At 39.6% G+C, this 17,480-nt stretch overlaps 1 protein-coding gene across 2 annotated transcripts in view; it reads left to right on the top strand.

The window, feature by feature from the left end:
- The window catches only part of dennd4a (DENN/MADD domain containing 4A), a 31,955-nt gene extending 14,859 nt beyond the window's left edge, over window positions 1-17,096 (top strand). Inside the window, exons 14-31 of one of the 2 annotated variants that reach the window (XM_053500094.1) lie at window positions 435-461; window positions 2,875-3,008; window positions 3,546-3,678; window positions 3,810-4,016; window positions 5,172-5,300; window positions 5,889-6,033; window positions 7,219-7,341; window positions 8,239-8,337; window positions 8,567-9,465; window positions 9,709-9,934; window positions 11,448-11,539; window positions 12,189-12,364; window positions 12,515-12,632; window positions 12,744-12,962; window positions 13,894-14,023; window positions 14,169-14,334; window positions 14,420-14,484; window positions 14,623-17,096. In XM_053500094.1, coding sequence (XP_053356069.1) covers window positions 435-461; window positions 2,875-3,008; window positions 3,546-3,678; window positions 3,810-4,016; window positions 5,172-5,300; window positions 5,889-6,033; window positions 7,219-7,341; window positions 8,239-8,337; window positions 8,567-9,465; window positions 9,709-9,934; window positions 11,448-11,539; window positions 12,189-12,364; window positions 12,515-12,632; window positions 12,744-12,962; window positions 13,894-14,023; window positions 14,169-14,334; window positions 14,420-14,484; window positions 14,623-14,759 — 3,225 coding nt within the window. In that variant the 3' untranslated portion in view covers window positions 14,760-17,096. The remainder of the gene's footprint in view (window positions 1-434; window positions 462-2,874; window positions 3,009-3,545; window positions 3,679-3,809; window positions 4,017-5,171; window positions 5,301-5,888; window positions 6,034-7,218; window positions 7,342-8,238; window positions 8,338-8,566; window positions 9,466-9,708; window positions 9,935-11,447; window positions 11,540-12,188; window positions 12,365-12,514; window positions 12,633-12,743; window positions 12,963-13,893; window positions 14,024-14,168; window positions 14,335-14,419; window positions 14,485-14,622) is intronic. The other variant, XM_053500095.1, reaches the window with a different exon arrangement.
- The last annotated feature ends 384 nt before the right edge of the window (window positions 17,097-17,480 follow it).

The following is a 17,480-nucleotide window of genomic DNA, read 5'->3' as shown; positions in this document are numbered from 1 at the left end:
AAATATCCTAAATTCATACTTTTTGCATTAGCTTTTTTACACTAAAAAATAAAAACTTCCATGTTTGCTGTTAAGGGGAAAAGTGACTAGATTTCGGCTAGCTCTTCTTTTGCTTCTATCAAGTGTTTAAAGAGTATTTTAGAGAACATTCCAGGCATTATTCCAGGGATTAAGAGTTTAAAAAAGTAAACCTGTTTATAAAAAAAAATAAACTATATATATATATATATATATATATATATATATATATAGATTTGCAAGAACATTAAGGTTAACATCTCATCAGGAATTAGGCCAATTTGCCCAGTAATTCGAGAGCAATATTCTCTGTAACTCATGGAGTTTTCCTTTTTTCTCTAATCATTCTGCCCCTGTGCCTATTTTTCTTTCTCTTTCTTTTATCTCAATCCTGCCTTTATTGCTTGCATGGAAAGCTCTTTGGCACAGAAAAGGGAGGAAAGGTAAGCAGCTAGCTTTTTTATAGTTTTTCATGAAGAGTAAAAAGTGTTTTTACTTCCTGAGAATTGTATTCTACTATTCTGTACATTGCATTTTTTCATTTCATTTATTAGCTCTGGCTAATCTTCAATAGAATCGATGTCTTTAAGTAGAAAGAATTTGGACAAAATATAACAGTCCTCAAATACAGATCTTACAATGATATACATATAAAGATAGTCAAAGTCTCACACAAAGTCAACAGAAAAGAGCCTGGATGAATGCCACACTCGATCCCTGAGAGATGGTGGGATGAGGTGAGCAGTGCTATATATATATATATATATATATATATATATATATATATATATACACAGTGGAACCTTGGATTACGAGCATAATTCATTTCGGAAGCGGGCTCGTATTACAGAACACTCATAAACCAAATATCTCTAATGACACTTGATTGAGCAACACACTAACGGAATCACTGTAAAAATAAAACAAATTAACCTGCACTTTACCTTTGAATGAAAAGAATAGCGACAGAGCAGTGTTTCTGTGTAGATCAGAGAGAAAGAGTGTGTGTGTGTCTGTGAAGGCGAAAGAAGGAGGGGTCTGTGTGTGTGTGTGTGTGTGTGTGTGTGTGTGTGTGTGTGTGTGTGTTGATTATACCAGTAAGAGAGGCGCACAAAGACTCAGCAGGGGAGATGATTACCCGCAATTCCGCAGCACATGAGAGAGAAAAAACGTTGACTCAGTTGTAATCACGTGACGCTCAGCGTCAGAACAAGAAGCACATGCGTGACACATGGTACTCGGTACTCGTAAACCAAGACATGTTCGTTTTTCAAGTCAAAATTTATTAAAAGTCATTACTCGTCTTGCGGAACGCTCGCAAATCGCATTACTCGCAATCCGAGGTTTCACTGTATATATAGACCATGTAGTTAGGAGAAAATGTCATTTACTCATATGAGGATGTTTAGCTCGAGATTAATATAATACCCATTTTATTAACTTACATTGGACTTGGAGCAGCAAGAATCTTTCTTCAGAGATATATATAAGCATATTTGGCAATATCCTTTCCTTAATTTGTTAGTCAGCGCAGACAGATTTTTAGTCCGAGTCTGTTATTCGTGTATGACTTTGTGCTAATGGCATGTGTTATTCAAGCCCCATTAGGGTGCAGTACATCACAGATTAGTTTCTGTGTTATTGCCAAGACACTACGAATCTGCCTCATATGCTTCATCATCTCCACCCATTTCTCCCGATCCCATATAGTCGTGTTTTAATGACGTGTTGTGTCTTACCAAATCTCCCTTCATGAAAAACACAGACTTTTAAATGGTTTTTTAATATGTGCTCTGATTGGCGTGAGAAGAGCTATACAACTTATTTGTCATTCACAGTGAAGCTTGAGTTTTTCTTTTTTGTTCTCCATCATCCAATAAAGAGCTGGTGGAGGCTTCGCTCCAGATCACACTGTTCATTAGAGCCATAAACAGTGGAAGTCATTCCCTGCCATGTCTCGTCCTTTGCCATTTAAAGCCTGCCAAGGACAGTGCTTTAGCGCTGCACTGATAATGGAAGTGACCGTGTGAGCTGATTTTAAAGTGGGGCGAATGCGGCTTGAGAACATTGTCTGGTGTTGCATGGAGAACAGAATGCTAGTTGAGCACTGTTTAAATCGAATTACTGAGGCGGAATACAGATTCCTAGAGGGAGCTTGTAGAGCCCAGCACATACAAATAATACTGCTAAAGCCTGGGCAGATGTCATAATGACCTTCTATGATTGTAGAGGTTCAAAAATAATCTCTGTTCTGCAAGCAAACTCAATCAGTGCTATGGGGTGTCAGCTCTTCCTGCCAAGAAACAGTACTTACTTTTGTTCCCTTGCTGTTGTAACCCGAGTAGCTGATTTTTTTTTTCTCTCACTAATTGACAAAATGAGTGCCTCAGCTCTCTTTCTGTGGGTGTTGCTTCTAGATGGATGTAGGTCAGTGCTTTATGTATGGTGGGGTCTGCATGGGCATGCAGAAAGAGATGCCTGGAAGTAAAAATGTGCCATGGCACTTCTGAGCTCCTGGAGCTCAATGCCAGTCCACTGCACAGTAATGTCCATGTACCCCCTGAGCAACAGCATTTAGTCCAGGTCACTGCACTCAAGGTGTGTGTGTGCGCGCGCGTGCGCACGTGTGTGTGTGTGTGTAGTGGCAATTGATATGAGCCAAAAGGCCTAAAGCGGCCTTGGTGCAGAAAAGAAACCAGTGTTAAATACAAGTATTAAGCTTATTTGAAACTGGAAGTCTCCCTTTTAGTTGTATGTTCAATGCTCTATCCTTCGGTTCTCAAAATGGAGGAAATCCCTTGCCTCGACACTAGTGTTGTTTACAGTGAGTTTATAATGAGTGTGCTTTAATCCCAGGTGGACAGTGAGAGACTGGAAGACAGCAGGCTTATTGAGCTGGACAAATCACAACGGAGTGAGCACACAGTATTCATCACACCTCCAGAGCTTCCACCTGTGCCTGAGGGAGAGGAGCCCTCCATACTTTATAGGTACCCCACAAAACACACACACATACACACACACCATGTATTGACATCATTACAAAATAAAGTCATGATGACTAGTTCCCAGCAACAGAAGGAAAAAAACAGTACTCCTTAGCTATTTAAAAGGGGATGTAAAGCCCACATTACAAATCTCCGTGGATTCCAATGTCTACAAATCTCCTCATGCACCATACAGAATTCTAGATTGCTAGCAAAGCATATGATCAAATCAACAGCTTTAGAGGTTTATGTATTAAATGTGCCGGTTTTCAGCCTCTCGTTTCGAGCTTCTGCATATTCAGTCTGAAATATTTCTCTTGCACTGTGGCAAATGCCATGTTTTGCAATTAGTCTGTGCTTGCTTAGTGCGTTTGTGCATACGTGCCAAGAATTCGGAGTCAGAATAATTGAAATACAAACGCTCCCCTGCACTGCTGCACCAGCCGAATCTAATAAATCCGCTGTAATCAGTGTAAGACTAAACACGGATGAAAGTGCTGCACTACAGACTCATTACCTGTGTGTGTTTTTTTTTTCTAGCTACAGTGGCTTTCCCGTGCTGAACGCTGAACTCTGTGAACCCCAGGAGGGCCCTGGCATCCCTATGGTAACCACAAACTCCAGACACACCAGCCCTGGAAGCCCAGCCGCCATTTTCCGTCGATCCAAACAAGTAATTGTCACTTATCCATCTCATTCTTTCCAGATCAAAAAGCATGGTTGTTGCTGCCACTTTTTTTTTTTTTTACTTTTAGTCGCCCAGTCACACACTCTCTCACTCTCTGATCCTTTTCCTTTTATCAGGAGATTAAATCAGCCCAGCGCATGGCCAAGACCTATTCATCCATACCTCACATGTGGTCCAAGTGTCTGCTGCGCCACTGTCATGGCCTGTGGTTCATCTGCCTGCCAGCCTATGTAGCAGCATGCCACTCTAAGGTGCGGGCACTCCGAGCTGCTTACGATGTCCTTAGGATGATGCAGGACAAGAAGCTGCAGCCACCTGATGAGGTAGACAGAAAGGATAGACACAGTCATTTCTGGCAAAGATTATGGTTATTTCTATGTTTATAACAGCATGACTCATAAATCAAAATCACCCCTGTAATGCAAAGATACCAGACTTGGATATTTCACTTGTTTTCTTCTGCTGTTCTTATGGCAGGCTGACATATAAGACAGATTTGTATACACCAAATAAACAAGCAAATAATATGTATATTGCAATGTGTAATGTACAGTATAATGTGCTATATACACTGACCGGATGAATATATAAGAGTGATGACAAGATCATGGGAGACCAAAGACTAGACTGTCTGGACCGATCCTACAGAAAAGCCAATATAGGACAAATAGCTCAATTCTGGTCATGAACACCCAGTGTGTTACAGCCTGCCACGTGTGGGGCTTAGTAGGAAAAGTGTTCAAGTTTGTTGATCCGGTCTCCAAATTTCCCAGACCTCAATCTGACCGAGCATCCATGAACAAACAAGTCCAATCAATGACGCCCCATCTCGCAATCCACAGCACCCAAGGCGTCCGCTGTTAATGGCTAACGTCCCAATACCAGACATGACAGCACTTCCCCAGAGGTCTTTTGCAGAGACATGCCCTGAGGGGTACAAGGGAGACCTACACAATACTGCACACAATGTTTTGAATTTTAATGTTATGGCCGATTGGTGTATATAGCACATAAACTTACGTTTGTACAACACATAAACCAAACAAAATAAAGTACACATGGGGCAAAAATACACAAAAGAGTACTCCTATGCATTATGCATAATTTGTTTGCTATTATTCCCCTTTTCACTTTTGTGGGATAACCAGATATTAAAATGTTAAAATCTTATATAAACACACACATATATATATATATATATATATATATATATATATATATGTGTGTGTGTGTGTGTGTGTGTGTGTGTGTGCGCATGGTGTGAAAGCCAGGAAGAGATGGATGCCATGTAACCTCCAGTAACATGTTTTCTAACATCTGTCTGGCTTAAAATCTTTCCCTTTTTTTTACATAGTTTCTGTAAAAGAATTATTTAAGTTTTATTTAAATGTTTTGTTAAATGGTAAGTTACAGGTCAGGAACTTGCTTTGTACTGACCTGCTGTTGTCATGCGCTTCATAGTTTGTTCTTGTTTTTAGGTGTGTTACCGGATCCTGATGCAGCTCTGCGGGCAGTACGGGCAGCCGGTCCTGGCTGTTCGGGTGCTGTTCGAGATGAAGAAGGCCGGAGTTCAGCCCAATGCCATAACGTACGGATACTATAACAGAGTGAGTATTACATCTATACTTACTGAAAACAACTTGCAGTGAACAATGTAGTAGGAAGCATCCTGTTTAGAAAATGGATATAATCACTCTAGTTGTTTTCCTCATTATAAGAGATGTCTATTCTGCACAATATAGAAGATGTATATACAGATTATAGTGGGTTTCGGAGCACTCGTACTCAATTTTAATACCTAATCTAATTTCAGAGTTGGCATATAGTGCAAGACTGGTTGTTTGTTTCAGGTGCTTGTGTTTCATAAGATAAATGATCTTGCGGGTGGATACGTTCCCATGGGACAGCAAGCATTTCTGTGCACTGAAAAAACAAAAAGTCCCCAAAATATCCAGAAAATACATAAATAGACTCAAGTCTGGACAGCTAAGATTTTTTTGTTGTTGTTCTTTCACAGTAATTACAGCCAGTTGTTAAGAGAGAACACAATCTTCTTAACATAATGAAGGGGGTTACAAAGAAGAATTACTTCCTTAATCTTCTTGAGTTTGTGTATGTGTGTGTGAGTGTGTTAGTTTGTCCTTGTGAACGCTTTTGCTCATCTTCTCTCTCTAATTGTGTTCTTGCTTGCTCAGGCAGTGTTGGAGAGCACATGGCCTTCCTCCACTAGAGGGGGCTATTTCCTGTGGGGTAAACTGCGCAATGTTGTTCGGGGAGTGGTGCAGTTCAAACAAGTGTGGAGGAGACAGGCTAGTCATGCCAAAGATCCACATCTCTCAGGTACAATTAATTAATTATGATGCAATGTTTATAATCTTTGACGAATTAATATTTGCACATGTTAAAAAATTTAACTGTGTTCCATAAAGATAAAAAGATTTTTTTAATAATACAAACTCATATTTATATATACACACAGAGTTCATTAGTATGAAGTGCTAAATAAGGACAAATAAACTTTTTTTAAGTGGCATGAAGTGTGAGCTAGGACTGCGTTTCTTCATTATTGGCCTAAAGCATCATTTTCTGAGATGTGCGGCTAGATCAGGGATTTTCTCTACACTTCATGAATCATCCTGATGCTTACTGTACTTTACTTCTAGAAAGTTGTCTTGGGTAAAGACCCAGTGAATAGATAGATCCATATGTCTTAGTAAATTGTTGCTTTTGTTTTTGTGTTGTTCTTTTTCGAACCAGATCAAATAATATGAGTTGACAACATAGACAACCTTTAAAAACACTGCTCAGGACTGTTGGAGTTTTTAAACTTGATTACAACTAAACTATTGTTTTATTCCTTACTTAACAAATGTCCATTAAACCCCTTCAATCATTCCTTACAGAAATAAACTGGTTAACCTTTACAGTTATAGAATTATAAGTCATTTTAGGGCATAACTTTAATTATTTTAAATAATAAGTTATTTTAAAAGCATTTCCATGCATTCATAATGTTCGCCACTCTTGATTTCGGGTTGAGTTTGAAACGGAGAGCATTAAACAACATCGAGGCTGAAGCTTGTTAGATAAAACACACCACAGTGTCAGTGAATTAGCAGGGCACTTGAATTCAATCTAATTCCTCAAGAAACCCATATTTTTTTCCACAGACTCTACTAAGCTGCCAGTCCATGCAGCGAGGCATTAATGAGTCCAATTAAGATAGAACAGATAGAAGCTTCCCTCGCTGTCACACTTCAGCCTGCTCTTGATCTGATCCCCAACATTCTTACAGTGTCACCTGCACCAGCTCATTACCACAGATGTAGTAATAGATCCGAATTCAAATGTATCCAATTAGAGGTCTCATCATCCATGTGATTCAGCTCCGTCTCCAGGGATTAAAGATCAGGCAGCCGCACTCGGCTACATAAGATGCTGTAATTGATTATACTGTTAATGATCTTTGTATTTCTGTGGGTTTGTATGTCTGACCAAAATGTTGCCTGTTGCTTTGGTGTGCAGACGCCAGTGATCTGGACAGCGTAAGCCACGGCAGTCTGGACAGCACTAATGACTCAGCAGAGCGTGCCTCTATCGATACTGACTTCACCAAAATGGATTCCAGTGACGATGGATCCAGCACAGGTGCCCTGTCTGCCCTCACTCTGGGTCATACTGTACATTGTGTTTTGTCTTTTCCGTAGGTCCTTTTTAATCCTAGTGCAAAAAATTCACACTCGTTCATCAGAGTCCTCTCTCTCATTTGATCCACTGCAAAAGAGATTAATTCTCACTGTGGAAATAAAGAGAGCACTTTTCTATTTTCACTCTCTTATTACTCCTGGAATGTGGCAAAAATGTTGTAACACTCAGCATGAGATGTCATCACACGAGGAAAGAGAAAAAAGGGAAAAGGAGAGGCATAGCTGAATGGTAAAAGAATATTTTAGATGTAAATATGGTAATGCTGCTCACAGGGGGTGAGACTTTGTATGCAGTCTCTTAGCAAAAATCTGGCAAAAAAAAAGTAATAGTAACTAAAATAATGCAAGGTAAATAGCTGTGCATGTTTTATATTCTTCATGGATAGGAGATAGTGATTCTGTAGCTCTGTTGTAGGTGTGCTTGTAGTACAGTTCTGTGGCGCAGTAGCTGTGTTGTGATGTCTTGCCTGTGTCGAGGCTGGATATAGCTCAGGAGCTGCAGTGTTCAGCAGTGTAGGTGCACACTAAGTCACAGTGGCTTGCATAACCTACTAAATCAGTCATTTTAAAACTCTGCCATGTTTGTCTTTTTTCACTTTGAGTTATTTACAAGTAGCTGGAAATTTGAGAACACCCTGATTGATAAACCTGTGCAGCGTTAGTTGGCATTAAATTTCCTTTTCTACCTCTCTTTAACCGGAACGTGACAGTGGTGTAATAAATAAGCCTGTAGGGTGTAGCCGAAAATTACATTTGTGTTCAACAACAACAAAATCCTTTTTGTCTTCCACTGAGTGCTTCACAGCGCCTCTTATGTCCTGTATACACTCTGTTGCAGGTGGACAATCAGATCAAGGTTATGACTCTGCGGGACGGATGGGGGGAGGAGAAGAGCAGGACGGCTCTCCTCACATGAAGGAGAGAGACATCATTCCTCGTGAGTCGTGGCTTATGTTTTTTCTGTAGTGCATTTGTCAGCTATAAGACTCCACCAAGTGGTGTAATGGGACATTGCAAGTTATTATATAACAATAAAAATGCTCTCATGTTGAAGGTCAAAGCTGGCACCATAATGAGGCACAAATATGAGTTGTCTTTCTGGTGGCATGCTCATTGTTAGTGTGTTTTATTTTTGTTCATACTTTTGTTGTTGTTGTTTTTTTCAGTGTCCAAGACAGGAACATCTATCAAAAAGGACTCATCTGCTGCACTGAGAACCCTTCATCCCTCAGATGTAAGAGATGCTGCAGCTGTACCTAAACGTCCCAACTCATTGGACATCTTTGGAAAAAATCCTGTGAGGCCCTGTACGTTACAGCTGACTTCTGATCAGCCTCTGACCAACTCGAAAGATTGTAAACCTAAGCAAGATTATCTGGATGAAGAGGAGGTAGACGAAGCAAAAGGCACAACATACCCACTCAAAGCTGCTGCAGAGAGGAGCACAAGTTGCACAGTTGCCCTGGAGACAAGCATAAGCAATGCACGCTGCAGTGTGGCACGTAGTGTGAGCTTTAGCAGCACTCAAGGCCGTATGCCACCACGAACAGGGATCGAGTCTGGCTTTGATCCGTTGTCCCTTATGGCAGCTGAGAGCCAGGACGGCAAGTCGGGTGAGCCAGGAGAGATGGACGATGCCCCTGGAACACGGCGTCACCTGGCTAAGGAGATCCAGCTACACATGGAGAACCTTAGCAGCCCTGTGAGTCAGCGTTCTCTCAGCACAGATCTACGCAGCATTCAGAGCCCCTCACCGCAGAGCTCACCCCGGCAGACTGCTATGCCAGGTTCACCAAGCACCCCGTTGCAGCCCCAGCCCCGGAGCAGATTATTCTCTTCACCCTCACTACCACTGGGATGCCCACGGAAAGGCAAGGAAGCACGGCCCACCTCATTAGTATCACCCTCCTCTCCCACCCCTTCTGCCTCCTCTTTCTCCATGGAATCTCTGCTCACACCCACACTAGACATCTTTAGGAGCAGCTTCATGTCAGCAGGCAAGGGCGTGGCTGAGAAAGCCAGTCGTCTCTATTCGAGGCTCTCCTCTCAAACTTCTATTGCACAAGTGAGTTCAAATGTTAATGCAGTTTCCTTCTATTCAACACTTTTGCTGTAAAACCTTGGTGCAGAAAGTACTCATGCCGATTTAGGACTGATATTTAGGACTACAGGCTGTTGGCACCCATAAATAATAATACAAAATAACTAGAAACAGCTATTGCTTGTTTGTTTTAATTAGCACAAGTAAAGAAAAGTGAAAAGTGACTATTTCCTGACCATCCTAATGATTCTTGTGCTTTTATTCTAGGACCTGAACTCTGATCGGGTCAGCGTGTCTTCACTGGGCTCAGGAGAGCCTGACTGCTCCTCTCTGTTCGAGGGTGAACTTTGTCCTGACCCAGAAGGTCTTTCCTCCCCCCAGAGAGACTCCTCTCTCAGCGTCACTCCCTTTAAGAGGAGTCCAAACAGGAACAGTCGCTGCTTAGAGAGTCCTTCGGCCCCTCCAAGGCTTTTCCGCCAGGCCTCTCTCCTTGGTGAGTGAGCATGTGCGAGTGTGTGTGTGTGTGTGCATGTGAAAATCTAATACATTCCCCTCAACCAGAATCCCTATTTATGGCTTTTTGCAGTGTGTATTTACAAATTCAAATAAAACATGGGTGCAAATGTATTGCTGGAAACAGCACCAGCGACAGATTCTAGGAAACAGGACCATCCGGAGTGCAACAGGATGATTCCTTTATTTCAAAAATACATTAACAGGCATTTTAATGTGGCAAATAAAAATTTTAATTAGGATCACTGGGTACGCAAACAAGTCTAAGCTAGGAACTGTTTAATTTAAAACCACTAGTACAATGCTGGTAAAATCAGCTCGACACAGCACTGATTTTAAGCGCAAAACTTTGGGTCTGACAGCAATATCAATTTTTGAGTAAAAAAAAATTTTTTTTTTAAACTTTACATAATGCAATAACCCCATTTTCACTTAGTCTGCATACAGTCATACATATATAATATCCACCCTCTCTGACATGGCTTCCAAATTTGCTTCCAATAAGCACCACAAGTAATAAAGAAAACTGTTTTATGACACAATTTCCAAAATGTAAAATATTAAAGAATCAGTCATATCATTAAAGTACACTTTATGGGAAATAGCTTGGATACAACTTATCACAAAATAAGAATGTTGATTTCATTTAGCCTAATAAAGCCACGTCCAAACCCCTGGACCATTCCACCTCTTCCCAATCCCTCTGCTCTTCTAAATTGGTTAATGATTTAAATATAAAATATGTATTCCCACCATTTTGAAACAAAAATTTATAACTTAATTGCACTTTGTTTTAATTTTATTTATCATAATACAAATTACTCAATGGCATTGACAGAAAGCAGCCTCTCGGAATCTCCGCATGTGGAACTTGAGTTCACCTAAAATTCTCATGAAATATTCATTACTACCCGTATGTATGATGAGTCTACAGACAGGCATCTGATGACTCAGTGAGTGAAATATAGTTGATCAAGCATACAGGTCCTTGAGTTTGCATATGCCTCAAACAATATTAAATACATTTATGCATGTCTTCTGTTTGGCACATTGAGCATCATGTTTAGCTAGCCTCTTTGCTGTTTTGTTCTTGTAGAGTGTAAGTGCGGCAAGATAAATGATTTGTTTCTGCCCCAGTGGCTGCTGAATTAGGTCAGCAGACAAGCCTCTCAGTGTCTCTGGCACAGAGTGGAGACCTTGATTGGAACTCTTCAATCAGGCAACTGGCCTAAAGTGCTCCCTAATCATCACGCAGATGTGACACGCACATACCCTACGCCTCTGTAGAACCTTTCTGCCTATTATCAGCTCAAGGGAGTGTGCTTATCTAGTGCCAAGCCCTATCAGATTCAGCATTCATAAAGCCAGTTATCAGCATTCATCACTATACCTCATTGGATAGTTCTCTCAGAACATGCTGAAAGAGATGTCATTTTTTTCGGACTGAATCTTTTTACACCTCACTGATTAATGTGTGTCTCTTTTATGACTAGGATCATCACTGGCAGTGGTGAAAGCCCCACAAATCCCAGATGTATGTCCTGATGCCAACCTCACACCATCCCAGCAGAATTATGACATAGAGGTAAGATCTGTTGTATTGTCATTTATTTGATTGGTGGCCTGGAAAATCCTCCAACATGATCAGATATTTGCTGTTTTCCAGAATTTAGTTATTGTGACAGCTGATATGTTGTTCTGCCTCACATTTAATGATGATCTTAGAACTTATCGATTGGTTTATCATATAGACTGGCGAATGTATCAAACCATTAAATGGAACTATTCCTCAAAAATAGATTAACCAAAATATTGAGCGTCATTAACAGCAGGGCTGCATGTTTTAAACTATATACTTAAGTAAAATATTTCATGCTAATATACATGGATGAGTTGGTACCCTTCTATTAAAATAAACACAAAACCCACAAACTACTTGTTAACAGTTTAACTGTAATTTATTATTATTATTATTCTGTTGAATCACAATTTGAATGAAATGTTTTTTGTTTTTTTTTAGATTTTGTTTCTTTTACTATTATTGCTTTTTACTTTTGTCAGTTTCAAGGTATTTAAATGACCATAGTGAGTTTTTATTTCTTTAATGGAACAATCAAGTTGCTATTGTTGAATTTCAAGAACTTTAGATATGAGTGTGATTTATGTTAATGAGCTTTTTGTTATTAGATAGATGACATTATAAATGATGGAATTTATGGTTCATGTGCTTGCAGTTGCGCATGTCCAGTTGCTCACGCTGCAACACTTGCGAGTGTCTGGCATATGATGAGGAGATCATGGCTGGCTGGACAGCTGATGATTCCAATTTGAATAGCACTTGCCCTTTCTGTGGCTCAGCCTTCTTGCCCTTGCTTAATGTCGACATCCAAGACCTGACGAGGCAGGACAGGTAAGCAACTCTCACCCTGTGCTTTTCACCAATTCGTTCGGTGCTATTGTGTATCACATGTATCAGGTAATATAGGCTGTTCCCTGTATTCATGTAAGCACATGGGAAAAGTCATAAACAGAGGTTTGTATGCTTGTGTACTGTTTTCAGAATTCCTTTTCAAGACCTTCCTAGTTCTTATACGGAAACAAAAGATGCTTCATGTATGGATGAAGAGCCAAGCAGTAAATCATCAGATAATGCCTCCAACACTGCTAGCAGTAGCACAGTAAGTTCCTCATTGGATTCATCTTCCTTTGTCACGAATGTTTATTCAATCTTGATCATGTTCAAAAAGTTTAAATATTTCTCTGGTGCTTTCTCCCTGCCTGTGCCATAGGCACCAATCACCGTTCCCTACTTGAGTCCTCTGGTGCTGTGGAAGGAGCTGGAGAGCCTCTTGGAGAACGAAGGCGAACATGTTATCTCCTCACCAGCCATTGTGGACCACCACCCCATTGTCTTCTGGAATCTGGTTTGGTTTTTCCGCAGGCTGGAGCTGCCCAGCAGCCTGCCAGCCCTCATCCTTAGCTCCAAGCACTGCAGCCAGAGCATGCAGGTATGCAATTTGTTTCCATTTCATTTTATCGGTGTCCAAGTTTGTAAGGACATGCTCATATTAACTAGTGTAACATTTCATAATCTATTTATTCAGAAAAGCTTTTATTTACACTGTCTGGCCAAAAAAAACATCACACCTCCAATATTCATTTCATCATCTTTAGCTTTGATTAGAGCACACAATGTGGTGGCCAGTTCATGTATAAAAATGCTTCCTCGTCCTTCCACAACCACTTTTTCACACTTTAAGGTCTGGAATATGTCTGTACCATCAGGGAGGAAAAACGTGATAACTTGGTCATTCAGTACATTCTGGACATTAGCTGACATAATTTTATTGCCACACAACATTGCTGAACCTGACCTGAAGCAACCTCACATCATAACACTGTCTCCAGAGGCTTATACACTGGGTGCTTTGCTTCCCTGCGCCCATCAATCTGGAATAGGGTAAATCTGGATGCATCAGGCCACATGACCTTTTCCATTGCTCCAAAGTCCACACTTTTTGCTCCCTAGCAAGTTAGTTTTTTTTTTTATTATTAGTCTCATTAGCAAGTGGTTTTCTTATGGCCGCACAGCTGTTTAGTTCTCAGCACATTATGTGTGTGAAAATGCTTTGATTTTCGATACTAAATATAGCTTTATTTTTACTGTTGATTTTTTCCCCCATACAACTTTATGAAGTGTTTAAGTGATCTTTTTTTTTTTTACCCTACATTACTTTTACAAAGTCGATGGTTTAGCGCTGTTCCGGGTTTTCATAATGTTTTGAAGGATTCTTAACTAAGATCCAGTCTTTTTTTTTTTTTTTAATAGTTGTTTTCTTTGCTTGATGCAGCCCAGTAAAAAAGTAACTTTTCTCTAATTGTGACTTTTTTTGGACAGGTAGTGTATCTAAACAAATCTGTCATACTATTGTTTTGTAGACTGATCCACAGCCTCTCCAGAGCAACTCCTCAGAGGACAGTAAGAATGTGTTAGTCCAGATTTTGTGGGACAATCCCAAACTGCACCAGGACCCCATCCCTCCCTGCTATGTGCTGTGGAAGACATACTGTAAGAACTTTTTCTTTTACATCTCAGATTAATATGTGTTTGTAATGGACCCATGTCTAATGTCAGGTTGGCAAGGTGGCATGTGAAAGCTGCACTATATGTCCATATGGTCTTATTCTCTCTAATCCTAGTTTTACTTGTGCAGGTTCAAACTCTAATGCTTGCGTCCCCACTATGCTGGAGGAGGAACAGCCTGTGACCCTGGAGCTTGTCCAAAGTGTTGTCAGGAGCATTCAGAAGAACGATGTCTTCCAGCCAATGAGCCAAATACTTCAGCTGCTTGGTACCAGGCTGGGATTCATCAGGCAGCGGTAATTATTAAAAAGCATGGTTTCCATTGCCTACCACTCAGGTTGTAATACAATATGCCTAATCCTGCATCATTCTGGTTTACAGGAGCCTGTATAGAGATATCTTATTCTTGACATTGGTAGCACTGGGCAAGAACAATATCAACATTGGTAAGTCATACGATTCATACTATATGATTAAAATAGTTTGGTGCCCTTGTTGTTGCATGATACTTCTTGTTCCACTTTGTACTTTTTTTGAGTTTTCAATCAGAGAATCTTACCATCCTGTGCTGTTTGCCTTCTCAGACGCTTTTGACCGTGAGTATAAGTTGGCGTATGATCGACTGACCCCCAGCCAGGTCAAACTGACACACAACTGTGACCGGCCACCTGGCGCTGGAGTCATGGAGTGTAGGAGGACTTTTGGGCTGCCGAGTCTGTGATTTCTCTCATCCTGCGGTTTTCCCACTACTTCTATCTTTCCGTCCTTCACTTGGTGGAAGAGATGTGAAGTCTGAGACAGCCAAAGAAGAAGAATTCACCACTACCAAAGCTACCTCTGGCTCTGAGCAGGGCCATGTAGACACTTAGAGGCATTTCCAAGCTCTCTGGTAAATCCAATGTGTGTGGCCTGTTCCCATTCAATGTATACCACCATTTAAACACTATGTTATATATTGTAAATGCTTCTGTTTACATCATGTTATCTCCTAAACTTCAACATCCTGCACATTTAATTTTGGATTCTCAAGACTCATTTAAACATTTAGCCTCACTCAGGTAATATTTACTACAGAGGCCATTGTAGATTAGGCGCAATATCATCTAGTGCTCAGGTCATAACATCACTCATCACCATTAAATGACATAGAGGGGATTGCAGAGTGGTTTTGGGACCAGTAGCAGTATGTATTGTATTGTCTTGTTTAGGACCCTTAGTAGAAAAGCACAATGAACAAACCCCGATGAGACTTTGAAGTTTTCTCACATTCCTCTCAGTATTCTAGAGGCACTTGTAAATGAACACAAAAGAAAGTCACCTTTTTGTACATAGCTAATTATTCTATTATTTAGAATATTTGTATTATAAAGGTATATTTTAAGACTTGTATTTGCTATGACTAAGTTGTCTTCATATGAAAAGACTGTATCAAACAGTGTATTCGTTTTAATTTGCAAGCGTGTTGTTTATGAACATGGTCCTGGAGACCATTATGGTGATATCTGTGAAGCGTGTTGTCTTTTTGAATAGGTGAGGTACAGAACTGGACCAAATTGGATGTTAAATCATGAATTACATGACTGTTTATGAGAAGTGACAAAAATGTGACTGTGACAAAGCCTTTATCAAAGGTCAAATAAGCTGCAGAACTGGATAAAGACCAACTAAAAATGCCTAGAATACATTTAAACTTTCCTCTTAGATGTTAGGGACGTACCAACACTATAAATACAGGTTGAAATGAACAATTTCTTTGCCCCATAAACTGATGATTTTTTATTTATTTTTTTGCTTTTAATTAAAAGATAATATGAACAGTTTGTTAGTTCAGGTCCTATCAGTCGGGTTCTGTGTTTTCAATGTTTGTTTTCTTTTTTTTTTTATGTCTTTATGTAAAATATGAACTTACACGAACGTTCAATCCACATGTACAAATTTTGAAAAATGTTTACAAAAGCACAGTGTTCTGCTCTTTGAGTGTTTTAGTTTAATATTTTAACATTTACTTAATATATTAACTATTGATGGTACAGTTTGAAATGGTATATTATTATGGTACTTGGGATGAAATTTACAGATCTAAAGAGCACATGAGCATTTAAGTCTGTTATATCTGAGTGAATTTTAATGAAAACTGCAGTAAATATATAGGAACATAGCTTAATCTTACTTAATTTGCTTTGGTAATACTAATTGGGGATTACAGTTTAAGGTACAACAACAGTACAGCAACAGCTGCATGGTGGTGTAGTGGTTAGCACTGTCACCTTGCACCTCCAGGGTCCGGGTTCGATTCCCGGCCAGGCTCGATTCCCTTCTCTGTGCGCATGGAGTTTGCATGTTCTCCCCGTGTTTGGTGGGTTTCTTCCCACAGTCCAAAGATATGCAGGTTAGGCTAATTGGCATTCCATAGTGTGTGTGTGTGCCCTGCGATGGATTGGCATCCTGTCCAGGGTGTACCCTGCCTTGTGCCCTAAGCTTCCTGGGATAGGCTCCAGGCCCCTGCGACCCTGAATACAGGATAAAGTGGTATAAAAAAAGAGGGAGTGAGAGTTTAAGGTACACTTTGCATTTCATTGTATACCCACACAGTATGAACTGTAACATATTATGTATGCATTACAAATGATGTGCGATGATTATGGCTCTAGCTATATTGAACAGTAACATTCCAAAGAATTATAGTCTACTCATTTTGACCAGATGCTGTGCAAATTTATTTATAAAAAGTTGATGCCCTGACACTGCCATTTATTTAGCCTGTTTTGTATATCCTAAATCCTTATCTGACTGCATCACTAAACTCTAAACTGGTGTTTTGAGTGGCAAGCTAATAAATTATATTTCAGTTTATGTAATAATTTTAACATTGTTGCAAGTTGGTTTATGAAATGATTTTTTTTTTGTAAGCTAAAGTACTGTTGTGGCCCAATGCGTTTTACACATATCATTTCTTGTGTCTATTCCTGTTTATATTGTATAGTCATTATTTCGCTAGATCTTGTTTGGATCTGCAAAAGTTGTTTATTATCTGTAAATAAACTCACTCAAATGGTCAGTTTTGACTTTGAAATATATTTATTAGAAATGGAGAGAGCTGAACACTGAGGAAGAAAGTGATGAATGTGATACTTCTTGAACACTGTTTATCAGTGTTAATCCAAACATCTTTTATGACAAAAAAAAAAAGAACAAAGAAAAATGCACCATTTTTTAAAAATGTAAGTTTTACTCCCATAGCAGAATATTGGGTGGTTTCTCCTCACTTATTTATACAAAGACTAATACACAATACTATTTTTTGCACATAGCTATTTTAAACATGAAAAATGGGAAAAAGTACAAATGATGATGTTACCGTTTTACAAAAATAATTTAATTGCAGGATGAGTGTAAATGATGTACTTTAAACAATATGTTGAATTTCATTATTTTTTCCAAA

The sequence above is a fragment of the Clarias gariepinus genome, chromosome 7, assembly GCF_024256425.1.
Source record: "Clarias gariepinus isolate MV-2021 ecotype Netherlands chromosome 7, CGAR_prim_01v2, whole genome shotgun sequence".
In the NCBI taxonomy this organism is placed as follows: domain Eukaryota; kingdom Metazoa; phylum Chordata; class Actinopteri; order Siluriformes; family Clariidae; genus Clarias; species Clarias gariepinus.
This window is presented reverse-complemented; position numbering and strand designations above follow the sequence as displayed.